The sequence below is a fragment of the Ostrinia nubilalis genome, chromosome 2 (assembly GCF_963855985.1).
Source record: "Ostrinia nubilalis chromosome 2, ilOstNubi1.1, whole genome shotgun sequence".
Lineage (NCBI taxonomy): Eukaryota > Metazoa > Arthropoda > Insecta > Lepidoptera > Crambidae > Ostrinia > Ostrinia nubilalis.
The window spans coordinates 800,180-814,994 of NC_087089.1; the positions used below are offsets into that span (position 1 = coordinate 800,180).

Consider the following 14,815-nt stretch of genomic DNA (forward strand, 5'->3'; position numbering starts at 1 on the left):
CTGTCAAAGTTCATAAAAAATCGGTTAAAGTTATAGTTACGGTTAAAGTTTAGATGATGCAATCAGCCTTAGAGTGCGTTTCGCGTGAGTCCATCTACTTCGCTACTTTCCTAGACTAAAATAACGTGTAGGTACTTCGACCATCGAATCATATTCTATTTCAGATGATCAGCTATTAAATCAAGCCTGTAGTGACTGTAAGCGATAAACGCTGTAAACTTAACATATTTGAAAAAAAATCATAAAGTAATTTTTCATTGCCTTATTGAATTCTAACCCATTGGTGGTTGGAGTGTCTCTAACATTTGAACCACTAAAGCGTTTTGTCCCAAAATTACATTTTACATTTCACATTTAAATTGCTATTTGTAAAATTTTTCCTATCTGTATTATGGTAAGTCTTAATTCCCAATTCCCTGTCCAGGTAACCACACACAGCGGGTGGGGAGTGCGAGGAGTTCTCCACGCGACTCTGGTGGCATTTGACAAGCAGTGGAACCTGGCCCTTAGCGATGTACTGGAGATATGGACGAAGAAGGCGAAAGGGAAGAGGAAAATACCTCCTATGGGTAAGTTGTTAGAGATACTGTTACGAAATAGGACGCTGGCAGAGGTTGGCGATATCTTTAGGGCTTTTGCCTTTTGTACAGCAGTGGACTGCTATAGGCTGATGATAATGACTACGGATTATTTAAATTTCAGTTTATGTAGGAAAGTCCTTTTATTTCGGTTTCCTTTCTTTCTGTAATTGATAAAATCTGTCATGTCAGTATACTCGAATTACTGTTTAAAATAACTTTTAGTTTCCAATTTATACTATTTATACACATAAAAATAGTGTCCATTAGACCAGTAATAAAATATGGGCTGGCGTAGTGTTAGAAACTGGATGCAAGATACATAATTATGATCTTTCACTTAGTGTCTAGAATCATGTAGCCAAATCTAATAGGTGTGTGTGTTCACGACGTACCTATGACGATGCAATCAACGATAAACGTCGAAGTCATTGCCCCAACTTGCATATTAATGTATAAATAGATTTTACAGTATTATGTCGTACGATTATATAAAGAAAGCAGTATGCAGCGTGACTCAGCATTTTTATAATTGCTTGCTTTCTCCATGTTTTTCTCTTTACATCAAAAACCGTATGCGAGTTTGAAATTACGTAACCGCTTTAATAATATTCGAATGATATTTAAATATAAATAAAGCAAATAAATAATATGTTTACAAAAACGGATGAAGGTCGAAAATAAGGACAATTTGAAGGTTCTATAACATGTTTGTGCTTTATTTAGGTCAGAGGACTGTGACCGCCTACGAACTAAGTTCAAGAATTTTAATAATATGGCCATGTGATACTTATGTATGATCCCTGATTATTTATTTAAAGTTAATCGTACAAATAAGTGAACTATACATCTAAGAAATAACAATTAAATTGTCATAATTACTACCTAACAGCATTTTCTACCATACAATCTTGAAATAATGCTCACATGATATATTTGTATAGGTAGGTTTTGATCGCTCAGCGATTGAAACTTTGTAACACTAAGGCTGAGTTGCACCACCTAACTTTGACCGTGACTATAACGATAACCGGTGTTTTTTGTATGAGTTTGCCAGATTTTTAACGTTTGTTAAAGTTAAAGTAAGATGGTGCAACCCAGCCTTATATGAGATTTATACTAAGAGCGAAAGTAACTGTTGTGTGTTACATTGTTATTGTATGTTACGATTTCATGCTCAATAAACTGCTGAGCCAACTTGATGAATTACGTCTGATATCGCTGACTTAAGAATGAATGAAGAAATCCACGCGTAGTTAGTTGTATTGTTTAGTATGTATACATACAGGGTGAAATATAATCATTGGCATCCTTTTAATATAAGATTCTACTCATGATAGATGATACATTCCCTAAATATGAGACAAATCCGATGCGTATTTGTGTCTTTATTATTACTATTTAAGGGAGAGTCCGGTAATTTGGACCAGTTTTTTTCAATCCCATTTTACACATAGTTTTCTTTAGGTACTTAACTGTTGTACTATGTATCAACTGTTGTACTATGTGTTGTACTATGTATCATGAGTAGTCTTATTTTAAAAGGATGCCAATGATTTAACACCCTGTATTTTTGTATCCAGGTACACCAGTCCCCAAAGGAACGGCGGCGAAGATATCGCCAGTGCCCATAGTGACCGAGACGCGCGTGCGCAAGGGTGTATTTGAATGCACCAGGCATATGCCCCAGTTGTTGGTGCGAGGCGAACAAGTGGTGATGATCAATATTGTGGAACGGTGAACTGTGACGAGCCTGGACTGTTAGTGTGGCAGTGAATTTGTGATATGGTGATCTGTGAATCGTGATTAAGTTTAAAACTTTTTCTTACTATAATGTATAGTTACATTCTGTGTATTGGTTAAGATAATACCTATTGTGTTATTGGACTCAAAATAATGAATTGATGAAATCTTTCTGTTATACTTTTTACATTTCAATAAACTGATTGTTAATTATAATTGTTTTACTATTTACTAGATTTTTAATTTTTGTATGTTCGACATCTATTTTATATCGATTTTCATAAAAAAATATAGTAGCCATAAAATGATAGACCCCTTTGTGCTGTACAATATAATCCATAGAAATAATAGGTCTTGTTTGATAGAAAACTAATGCAACATTAAATACTGATTCTACTTAAAAAAGGCATGCAAACCTGCGTGTTCATCTAGTCTCCCAATAAACAAACGCACTAAACGTCTTAGTGAATCAAAGATGCGCGGGCGCGTGTCGCACATCACGTAACGAGTAAACAGCTGTCACGGAGTCCATTACTCATCGGGTTTGTGATCATTGTGCTGGGGCTAATTTTAACCTTACAATGTTGAAAAAACGTAAACACCGAGATTTTTTCTTTTTTCAATTCCAGGTAGAGTATTAAAAGTGGCAAAGGAGTAAAGGTTATTGCAGTAGGTAATTGAGATGATGAATATGATGTTAAATAGGTAAAACATAAGCCGCACATGTTTTACCTATTTAACATCATAAATTCGCTTTAAAACTTGAGAGCTCAATGTACTAACGTGACGCGTGATGACGGCGTATTTTGGAACAATTTTGACATGTTTACCATTATAAAAGTGTTTTCGTTGCAAAATCCCATGACAGTGATAGGTCCAGAACACACGGTGAAACGCAACTGCAACGAAACTGTAACTTCTAGTTACTTTTGAGTTGCATCTAAGTTTCTGCCATAGATTCCGTTGAGAGACCACACATGACGCCACCAGTTTGCAACTGGTCAAACTAGTAGTAACTAGAAGTTTCGTTTCAGTTGCGTTTCACCGTGTGTTCTGGGCCATATTTTGTAGTAAAAATGCAACATAATAGTTTAAAATATTATAATTTCGACATGCTATGTGGCGAAAGCCAAAAGTCTTGGCTTCGAATTCTACCTGAAAGAGTCGATTGCTTTAATTTCAAGTTTTTTGTGATTGACTTGATGATATTCGCTTTTCCATTCTATTCTCAACACTAAGTGATCAAGTCAAGGCAATATAGACATACATTTTGTCACAACATTTAATAAAGTAAGATATTAGTTATAAAGAAAGTTATGTGGGAAATAAGGCCTACTCATAATAAGACGTTTATAAACAATTAGACGAAGAAAGAACTTTCCCGACATTATTGTAGGTACTTAATAAATCAACACCTATGTAAGTCAATGATCCATCTTAAACGAATGAAACAATTTTTAAAGATAAATATTAAAACTATAATACTTTGACCGTTCGTGAACTTAAAATCTCTTGTCAATATTGCAGGCTTAAAACCTTTTAGCAAATGAGATTAAATCAAGATCGAAACATATAATAATAAGATTATATCAGCTTATGTTCTTCAAAATGTCTACTAACTCATAAGCCTTAAAAACTTGACGCCACTACTATATTCGTACTATAGTCTTAATCCAGTCAATGTCTATTAATCTTTTTATTCATCTAAATATATATAACTCAAAGGTGACTGACTGACTGACTGACATAGTGATCTATCAACGCACAGCCCAAACCACTGGATGGATCAGGCTGAAATTTGGCATGCAGGTGTTATGACGTAGGCATCCGCTAAGAAACGATTTTGCGAAACTCCACCCCTAAGGGGGTAAAACGAGATCCACGCGTACGAAGTCGCGGGCGGTCGCTAGTTTTGCAATAATATTGACAAGTTCTTTACAAATCTTGAGTTGATATAACGAGACTGCATATAAACAGATTGCATTGAAGGTCTCTATATGTCGCATTACTATGTAGTATTTTTCGATGCTAATGTTTCGACATTATTGGCAAGCGCTATAGCAAACTGAACCGCTAGTCCTACTGAATGACTACTACGTACTAAGTAATTATTCTCGATTTGTTTAATTGCAGTATATTGGAAGATGGTAAGAGTAATAATAACTGTAATAACACATGAGACGGCGATGATTCCCAGTATTGTGAGGAAGTTCAAAATACAGAACAATGCTGTTTGGTTATGTGACGCTACAAATTTCGCCTGTGGGAAAAGATCCTGTGTCCATTATTTGTGTGTTTACAGTTAATTTATGTGCAGCATTAATATACTTAATCAATAAATATTCTATAATTATGTACGCTAAAATATAAACAGAAATATACACCCAAGAGCGAAAATGAGACCGGCACAAAAAGTCAAAAACATTATCTTGAAAACCACTTAAAGTAGCTTGATAAAACAAAAAGAAGTATAAAATGCTTGAGTGACTATACTGGGTTACATTTTATTTCTAAATAGTTCCACCTGTTTTGTCATTATACCGTAGACGTGTAGAGAAATATTTTGAGTCATCTAATTGAAAAGGCGCATCTATAATAACACTTTTTTCAGATATGAGTTAAAAACTCAAGGACATCTTAAGAATTATTTGAACCTTTTTCATCTCCATTTTGATTTGGTGTTCATCTATCGGGGGCAGAATGTATCACTAGAGGGCAATTCGTTAATTGTTCGAACGGGTCATCATAGACCGAAAAATAGTCAGATGCAGATGGCATTTAAGCATTTAACTGTCTAGGACAGTAATAGGCCGTGTCTAATTTCGGTGGCGATTCATCGTAGTTCAGAAAATCGCGGATCCTAGGTGCATTGGTCTATTTCGGTGATAAAGTCCGGGTGCGTCGCACTCGCACCCTGGCGCGTGTCCAGCGCCTACGCGGGGTGGCAGTACTATTAGTGCATAGTGTAATATATTTTAAAAACTGCAAAAATAACCGAAATGACACATGAATCATATAACATATTATACTGCATGCACTGTCTTAGATAGACACCCTATATTTGGGACGTGTATAAGTGCCCTACAACGGGCCTATGTACTGAATAAAGTATTTGAATTTGAACCCCCTAGACTACACTCTTTTAGTCGACCGATAGTTTGATCGGGCTGTTAATCAGTATGAACGTATTGTATGGAACTACGCACATTGCACTGATTTAGTATCGGTCGATTCTTCATACAAATACACAAAAATATGCGTGTATAGTTTTAAGTCCCTTTGTTCTGTTTTTTATTTTTTTCCTTTTTTGTGTCAAATAAAGTTTTTCTTATTCTTATTCTTGTATACAATATAGACAAAAAGTCTGTTGTCTGCGGAGTGTCTTACTATGAGTAGTGGATCCCGGCAGTAAAGGATGAAATGGTAGCTGATGCAGTCCAGCTATAATCAGAAGATTAATGCTCTTAATAGGCACTGATTTATAAAATTAAAAGCAAAAGGGTATTGGACACAAGGACGTTATAACATGACAATGGATTTAGATCGTATCTGTTACGGGAGGTTAGTAACACCGAGTTGCCGTGGTGTCAATGAGATATATTTCCAACAGTGGGTCTAGACAAAGTGCAAATTATAATCGCAAACCAGTCGAAAAGTGGTCGAAAAGCCCCTTTTTTGTATGGAGTTTTGACGGATTCAATTTTCGATTCGATCAAAAAGTGCATTTTGTCTAGGGGGGCAGGCTAGACGTAGCCATAACACCACCATAGGAAAAGACAGTGTCAAGTTGACAGTTACCTACAAATGTCACAATTAAGAAAGAACTCCAGACGATTGTCAGCTGTCTATCTGAGGATGGGTAATGAATGAGCAAGAGACAGGAATACTATAGCGCAAATTGGCAAACGTAGAGCTACGGTTCAATGGACCGGTAGCATTAGTCTATGCTTTAAAAGATGGGTCAAATTGGCAATCACTTCCAGAGCTGCTGTACCAACTTTTCGGAATATTTTTTTCATTAATAATGCTGAATGTATAGAACATTATTTAATGATTTTGATTAGGATATTATGAGCTCTATTCATATCCTGGGGAGACAATGATCATACATTAAAGATCATGTCAAAGTGGATAATGACATTGAATTTCTGTTAAAATCCACCTAGACATCTCGTGCCGTCGATTTTTCGACTAAAAGTAATGTCATATTGATTGCCACTCGAGAAAACTACGAGTATGAAGCGGAAATTTTTCTCCATTTCTACTCTATTGGACGATTACCGGCCCTTGACTTGATGCCGTAAGAATCGAATGATGTCATGATGATTATACTACAAATGGCATTATTACGCATATAGAAAAATAACTTGATTAGGAAATACGACGTGTTAATGTATTACTTACACACACAATCTTGTGCAGTTAAGTCAGTTTAAGCCTATGTTATTAACGTGTAAACTGAATTGAAGAAAAATAAAATGTAACGTGTGCATCAAAATCCGAGACACATAAATCTTGATGTTTTTTTTAATTGCCTCTTGTAAGATGAACTCCATAATCTCGTAAGTGCTGCAATTTAGTTGTTCGACGGCGACACGTAGGTATTAGACGTGCGTCGCTCATTTTTCTTAATTTGCCCAGTTTGTTGAACCCCATTTCTTAATCTTGTGAAATTTATATTAGTCTGTTCTCCTAAAATAACAAATTAAGCCAGATAAACAATGCGAATAGTACTATTTGACAGTTTTGACATCGTCACGTCTCGCGTCACAGGCCAAGCTCGCATGATGAATGATGCTATGTTACGGTGTGCTAAATATAGCGGATAGCGTGCGTGATGGACCGATGACCTTTGGAAGGTCGGAAAAAAGGTATAATGGAAAAATATCTGCGGTTAATTTGGGCGCTTTCCATTGTTTTATTAGTCTCTTACGTTTGTAATTTATCCTGTGCGTGAAGCAGAAAGCGAGCCTTTAATGTTGACACGATATCTCAGTAATTGCTTTCCTTTTGATAACGTACTTCGCTTTTTCTAAACTGCGAGTCCTGATGCTCACTCTTTGTTTATATTCCAAATGCAGCACGCCAATCATATCCAATCATTCTGTATCTGTTACAGTCTCTCAGCTTTTGAACCGTACTTTGTTGATTTAGAATTGGTCAAGTAACCCTCGTCAATAGCATTAGGTCAGGTACCACTTGTTTAAATTCGAAAGCAGACTGGTATGGTCTATAGGTCTTATCACAAATACAGAAGGTAGAACTAGCGGATTAGTCACTAAGTTCTGAACAGTGTCAACTGTAAGTGCTGGCGTAAAACACTGGCCGAATGTCGCCATAGTTTACAGAGAAAGTAAAAACTCCTTTGTCATAATTAGACTAGGCGCAGACCATTGATTTTTAGTTGGCCGATAGTTGGGCCCGATTTTAATTTGTATGAAGAATCGGCCAAATCGAATCTGCGTAATGTGCGCACTTCTATACATGCCCATACTGATCAACTGCCCGACTAAACTATCGGCCGACGAAAAATCGATGTTCTGCGCCTAGGCTAAATGCTGGCCGAATGTCGCCATAGTTTACAGAGAAAGTAAAAACTCCATTGTCGCAATTTAGAAAAAAATCGAAATTTGAAAATCGAACGCTGATGGCATGGCGTGAAAGCACGCAGAGCAGACGAGTAGTCACCCGGCGCGCTCGGAGGTCGACGCACGGTCGCCGGCGGTCACCGCAGCGGGGCGACGCCCGGGTGCCGCGCGAAAATGGGAAAACAATTGTAGCGAACAATGCGCACGCTTCCGTGTAGGGTTCATGGCGGAAAGTGGGAAACAAAGCTCTAGGGATAAAAAATGGCCTATGCACTTGCGGGTGTAGGGAAAGGATAAACATCGCAAGAGTTTCTTGGCTCCCCAGGATATTTTTCTCTAAACTGCAGCGTCTGATGTCTTACTTGCCTTGAAAAATGTTAAAGACAAGTTTATTATAAATCATGGGTTTTCTACGTCAATCAATTCAGCCCTACTCGACTACGTTGACGACATAACGATAAAAAGCTCTACGTTGAAGATATCTGAAAGTAAGCTATAACTCTATTGTGAGGAAGCGTTGTTTTCTTTCTTAATTGAAACAATTCAGAATGTCTCTCAGTTTATGACTAACCTAAAAAAACTAATCTGTTAGAAGTCTAAAAAGTTTCTATAGATTCTGATACGTAAGGTTAGTTGACCTACTAAATGCTATATGATAAGATTTATTCGTATCAAATTCATGTAATCTTAAGTTACATGGTTAACCAATAAACAATTAAGTTAATTTTATAATTGAATATACTTTACTCTGCAACGATCGAAACGGCCAGTATTAAATAAATTACTTTAATTAGTTTAAAATAGCATTTAAATCTCGCCTTCGGACGGCCTCGCATCCTCGAGCAGAGCCGGAAAACGGCGTAGGCCGTGAACTTTGTTTACTTCGTTATTATAATCAGTGTTTATTCATTACTAGCTTTCCGCCCGCGGCTTCGCCCGCGTGGAATTTTGTCTGTCACAGAAAAACTTTATCGCGCGCGTCCCTGTTTCAAAAACCGGGATAAAAACTATCCTATGTTCTTTCCCGGGACTCAAACTATCTCTATGCCAAATTTCATCAAAATCGGTTGCGAGGTTTAAGCGGGAAAGCGTAACAGACAGACAGACAGACAGACAGACAGACAGACAGACAGACAGAGTTACTTTCGCATTTATAATATTAGTTGGGATTGTTTTTTAATTAATGGCTATTCAGATGGTTTATAAATAGTCACATTTACCAATGTTTACTTAATACTTAATTAAACCTAGGCGCAGACCACCGATTTTTAGTTGATAGTTGGGTCGGGCTGTTGATTAGTATGGAGATGTATGAAAGTGCGCACATTACACCGACTTGGTATCGGCCGATTATTCATACAAATTAGAATCGGGCCCAACTATCGGCCAACTAAAAGTCGGTGGTCTGCACCTAGGTTTATACGGATAAAGGACGACCCATATATTTTAGCCTCAACTAGAATTTTCATTTGACTTAGTTTCTTTCGCCACTTCTGAGCACCAGACGATATTGTTGTCCTGAAGTAGTGGTAGGGCAAGCTTTATTTGGAACATGTATAAGCTCCTTGAAAAGGACCTACTTACTAATACAATATAGTTATTTTTTATTTCATCTATTCTCGTTAAAGATAATTACAGTCAGCTAAAACAGTGACGTAATGCTACTTCAGATTTTATTAATAAAATCATTATATTTTAATATCTACCTAGTCCGTTAAGCTAAGATGCATGCCTACTAAGATTACAAGGAAATTGTTAAACAAGTGCTTGAATATTTTCATGTTTGTATTTGCATAACTGAAGTTTGTATTTTTTAAATAACTTGAAAAAATCGAACTACTTAAAGTGGGATTTAGATCGAGAGGCGACTCTTAACGCCAGAAAATTTTTAATAACTGAAGTTTCTGTTTTATTAGCTAACTGATTATCATCAGATGTTTATAGTAGAGATGGATGATTAGCATTATCGATTTATTTATTGGCCATTGATCGCACGTGCGGAAGTTTCCACGAAACCAATATATTATTATAGACAATAAGACAACTGAATCATTCTCGGAGCCATTAATTAGAAAACCAATTAACATAATCTTAAAAAGTGATGTACGACTGACTTTAAGATTTGTAATTATTGTTTTGCCTTATAAATATTTGCATATCATAGTACTAAAATATAAAAACGAAAGAGCACCTAATGTAGATAATATGACGGTACGATATATCGTCCATTTTCGACGACAGACGGTGTGACATCTCCCATTAGATTAACGTAGAAGCTGTCACACTGTCGTCGCAAGAGCACGATATGTATAAACAATAATAAGGCAGAACATTTTGAAGAGGAAAATACATTAAGCTTATGAAAATCACAGTAGTTTCCCTGAATAGAATACGAAAAAACGGCCGTGGTTTAAATCGTGATGCTCGAAACCCACTAACTAAAAAAACATTCGCGATGGTTCTAGATTCGTGAGCTTTGATGTGTGCAAAAGAACCACGAATGCAGCGGAAAATTTTCATAATATTTGCGAATGCATTCTACGAATAGACCGGCAAATTCGTGTGTGAGTGACCGGTATTAGTCAGAAATTATTATGATAGGGCTACTGGACTATTCCCATCTCTCTTTCCCACCGCTGCAACTCCTGTGTAGCCAGGATCTACAGCTTGGCCGCCAATAAAAACCCAACCAGTGAAGGTCAAGTCTGTCCCGGAGGAAAGTTAAACTGTCATTGGACCCATAACGAAATTAATCAGAAGAACATAGGAGTTATAGGGCTAGTTCACGACGAATCTAGAAGGCTAGAGCGAACTTTCACCGCGTGCGCCGCGTATTATTAGCCGTTACGCAAGCGCAGCCGCATCACCCGATCGCAGTTTGACTGCAGATTAACAGCTAGTTAACGATTCAGGTTCTTTTATTAACCTATAGGTTTAAGTGGACCGCCTAATCTCCATAAAAACGGAAGCCTTTGTCCTGTAAATAGAGCTGAAATATTTGACAGATGCAAATATCTGTCAGAAGCATAATGCTGCTACATAAAGAATTGCATTAAACTTTTCATTTAGTTGACTTGACACTGACCTATCTCCTACACTTTACATTATGTAACTTAACACTGTCAGAATAAGTAAACCACATTGAAAAACGGTGTTAAAGTCAAAGTCAATTTTAAGTCAAGGTGCTTCACTTCGGCTTCTTGTATTTTAACCATTTTAACATTTAGTAGCCTTAGGTGAGTTAATAAACATCGCTTTTAAATTCCACAACGCCCACTTTAGCAGCAAATTTATTATTTCAATGTATAAAATAACACGTATCTCTAATACGCGTGAATTAGATGTTGTTTAATGTGAGATTAACTGTTTAATGTTGATATTTATGTGGCTAATTAACATGACTTTCTAGCTCGTACATTGGAAGGTATTTAGATAGTGTTGTTGGATGTTATTAGAATTGACAATGTAAACTAACCTTTGACATTTGGGGAAACGATATTGTGTATAAATTATTTTGTAACTGTTTGTTTACTCTGTGGTCTATTTGTTTTCAAAGTTGTTGTATCAGATGTTGGTACAATAATTATAGAGATTTTGCGAGTTTGTAGTTACGAAAAAACTGAAATGTTGCTTTTAATTGATTCATTAAGAGGACATTTCCCACTAGCTGACTCGCTTTTCTGTTACTTGTCTACTTTGCTTCAAAGCCTTTCGACCTCACCTTTTTTCCACTTTACCCTGGCTCTTTAAGTTACTATGACAATTCTAAAGTACTAATTCAATGTCGAGCGTGTAATGCACCGGATTGTCCCGCACCATGCAGTGACAGCTGACATTGGCCACGCATAAGGCTAACTGGTCCCACACTTCCGTCATGCTCACAATACTTATGTGGTTGGTGTTTTATTAAGGGGAGGTTGGATTAGTGATTCATTTTTAAACCACTGAAAATTTATTTTTTTATGCATAACAATGCAGATATTTCACCACAATCGTACCTGATGTTATGTGGGATGCAGTCTAGGATGGTACATATCTGCCCTGTAAGTGCCTATTCACTCTCGCCTTGAAAACGCCCGGATTATAGTCTTCGGGAAAGACAGCAGCAGGCATATGCAGAAAAAAGTAAGCATTTGACCGTAATCACACCATTAAGATGCAGTCTAGGATGGTCCATAATGGTTAGATAGAAATAGATCTCTATAATAAGTGTTCCATAAATCAATCATATATCAATCACTAACGGATCTCATACTAATTGGGTACCTTCAGAATACAGCAAAGCTACCGAGACTAGCTACCAGTTACACCGGTAGCTGGTTATTATTTTCAATCAGATTTAATTACATAAGTACCGCTTTTATCGTTTAACTAATAAACGATTTTTTCATGCAGGAAGAAGCTATCTTAAGTACTTGTCATTTTGTAATTGCAAAACTTTACATCATCTAATGGCATCCAATTGACAACAAAACTTATTTTCTTTAATCTTCGTGTTCGGAAAAGCAAGGAAAGACAGTCTTATCTCAAGTAAAAAAAAAGTTAAATAATTCAGTTTTTCTGCTGTGTACGAAGTATAAAGTGATAAGTATTTTTTACTTAAATGACTTCCCCTTAAGTCCACATTCGTCGCACCAATGTCGCCCACTGTTCTTTTACAACTTAGCCTTGATCGTCTGAACTCTGTCGTTTGTATGTCATTATTATGACTTAATTTCGTTTGAAAAGGAATTTTTCCTTTGTTTTGTACAAATACCTACTCAATCAAGACGTGTATTTTTGTGTTAGCTGAAGTTATATTGCCAGTGCAGTATGGATCGGAATATATTAGAATTCAACCACCGGTTTCACTACCTATTCATTAGGTATTCTGCTCACTCATTTTCGACAGTGACAAATGATGTAATTTTAGTTTTTTTTTGTAACTTCTACAGAAAATAAATGTTTAATAATTAATTAAGTTTCTCGACACAAACAAAATAAAGAGCTGCTTTATTTAACCGACTTCTTGCCATTTGCAAACATAAACGACTAGTTATCGTTACTATCATTTTAAAAAGCTACTAACAGGTGGGAATGTAAATCGATTCTTTTTTTAACTCGCAGCATACCATTATAACAATCGGCACCCGCCAAAGCTTAACTCCAGTTAAATCGGCGCGGGATCATCGTCCGCGTGCGCGGGCGCGTCTCGCTTTACTCTTTTTGTATTCGTTCTTGCATCTAACTTGGGAGCGGCTTGACCTATTTACTGTAATAGATGCAGCCGGCCACGTGCCCGGCGCCTTTGGTACTCGATGTTTAAATTCTGAAGGAATCCTTGACGTTTTTTTTTTGACACGCGTAAGCTTTTGCGGCATGTGTTTTTTTTTTGCCATTGTGAAGGCTGAATGGATTTATTCCTTGACCTTTAAAAAGGTCATTTTAACATCGAAGTATATTTTTTCTTTGGAAAAGCCAAGGTTTTTTAAAAATCTATTTATTCTCTTACATAATTTTGATTATTCATAAAGAAAGACAGCCCAAATGATAACGAGTTAACATTATTCATATTGTGATATGAAAATATTTTTTTCTTTTCTTTAGTGTTATGTTTGATCCATTTGAATTTGCAGAACTCTTTTATTATAATCTATGCAACCTTGGTTAATTTTTTCACTATTTTATGTTTTCCACGTTTACATGATTAGTTACTATTTTATTATAAGGCAGCAATAAGTTAATGTTGCTAATAATAGTACATTTATCATCAAATTCTTTTTCGAATCGGAAAAAAAGAATTTTGTATCATTAATCGTTATAAGTTCTTAAGAGGATTTAATGAAAATGATATCGATAATTGTATAAACGTTTGTTTGAAAAACAAATTTAGCCCTTGGCCCTTGAGGGTAATGGAGATATAATCGCATTTGCCATACTTAATTAGCCAATTAAGACGGAAGCCATACACGTGCCGAAAGTTAAACGCCATATTATTCCTGTTCAATGTTTAAGTACCTACTCGAAAAGTATAAGATACATTCAGAATTACTTAAAACTAACGCCCGTATTCACAAACATTACTATGAGGTCTCACAGTGCGCGTGGACGCACAGGGTGACACACGAACCAATCACAGAGCTCTATACAACGCTGTGCGTTAGATTTGCTGCTTTACTTAAGCAAGCATCGTTTGTGTATAAGGGCGTTAGGTATTAGAACTAACTGGGAGGTAAAATGAGGTAAATCACATTTACTGGACTGGACTGGACTGTGAAAAAAAATATGATACGTGAAAAGCTTTTTAAGATTGACGATTTGCAAGCGAGTACTAATTTAACAAGTTCAGACAAATAAAGTCATTTTTATTTGATTGATTTGATTACACAATGTAATGTAAAGAAAATAAGATAAGAAGAGTGATAACTAAGTACTTATTACTTGGAGAAGTTGGCCTTTATAAACCGAGAATTAGTTATAACACCAGAACCTAGTGCTAGATTATGCAACATAAGCTTGATTGCAGCAAATCGCTGTGCGCAGAACAACGTAAGTTTATTATTGTTTGAATTATCTCACTTTGACAATCATAATATTTCGCAAGATGGTGTTAAATGGCATAAAACTTTAATTTGATGATAGAGAGAGTATAGAGTATAAAGTATTGCCTCAAAGCTCTATAAAAAGCTCAGTTTTAGCTAACGAGATACGTTTAGTCAGACCCAGGGCCGGGCAAAGTGTGCAATATGCCTGCATTGACTGCGCGTGCGTCGCTTCGTGATAGAAACGTTGCTTTCTCCACTTCCTAGCCCACGATTGATACTGCACGACATTATCATGTTACTACAAAAACTGCATTGTTATGCTATTTTTTGCACTACCAAATAGTCATTAAAAGCTTACATGCAAGCTCATCGCAACAGCGCA

General features: G+C 36.4%; 2 protein-coding genes across 5 annotated transcripts in view; one reads left to right on the top strand and one right to left on the bottom strand.

The window, feature by feature from the left end:
• Positions 1–2,542, top strand: part of LOC135079295 (U7 snRNA-associated Sm-like protein LSm11) — a 40,207-nt gene extending 37,665 nt beyond the window's left edge. The window contains exons 3-4 of the mRNA XM_063973918.1: positions 425–569; positions 2,162–2,542. Coding sequence (XP_063829988.1) covers positions 425–569; positions 2,162–2,319 — 303 coding nt within the window. The 3' untranslated portion in view covers positions 2,320–2,542. The remainder of the gene's footprint in view (positions 1–424; positions 570–2,161) is intronic.
• LOC135079261 (ecdysone-induced protein 74EF) overlaps positions 1–14,815 on the bottom strand; it is a 225,613-nt gene that overhangs the window by 177,340 nt on the left and 33,458 nt on the right. The window lies entirely within an intron of this gene.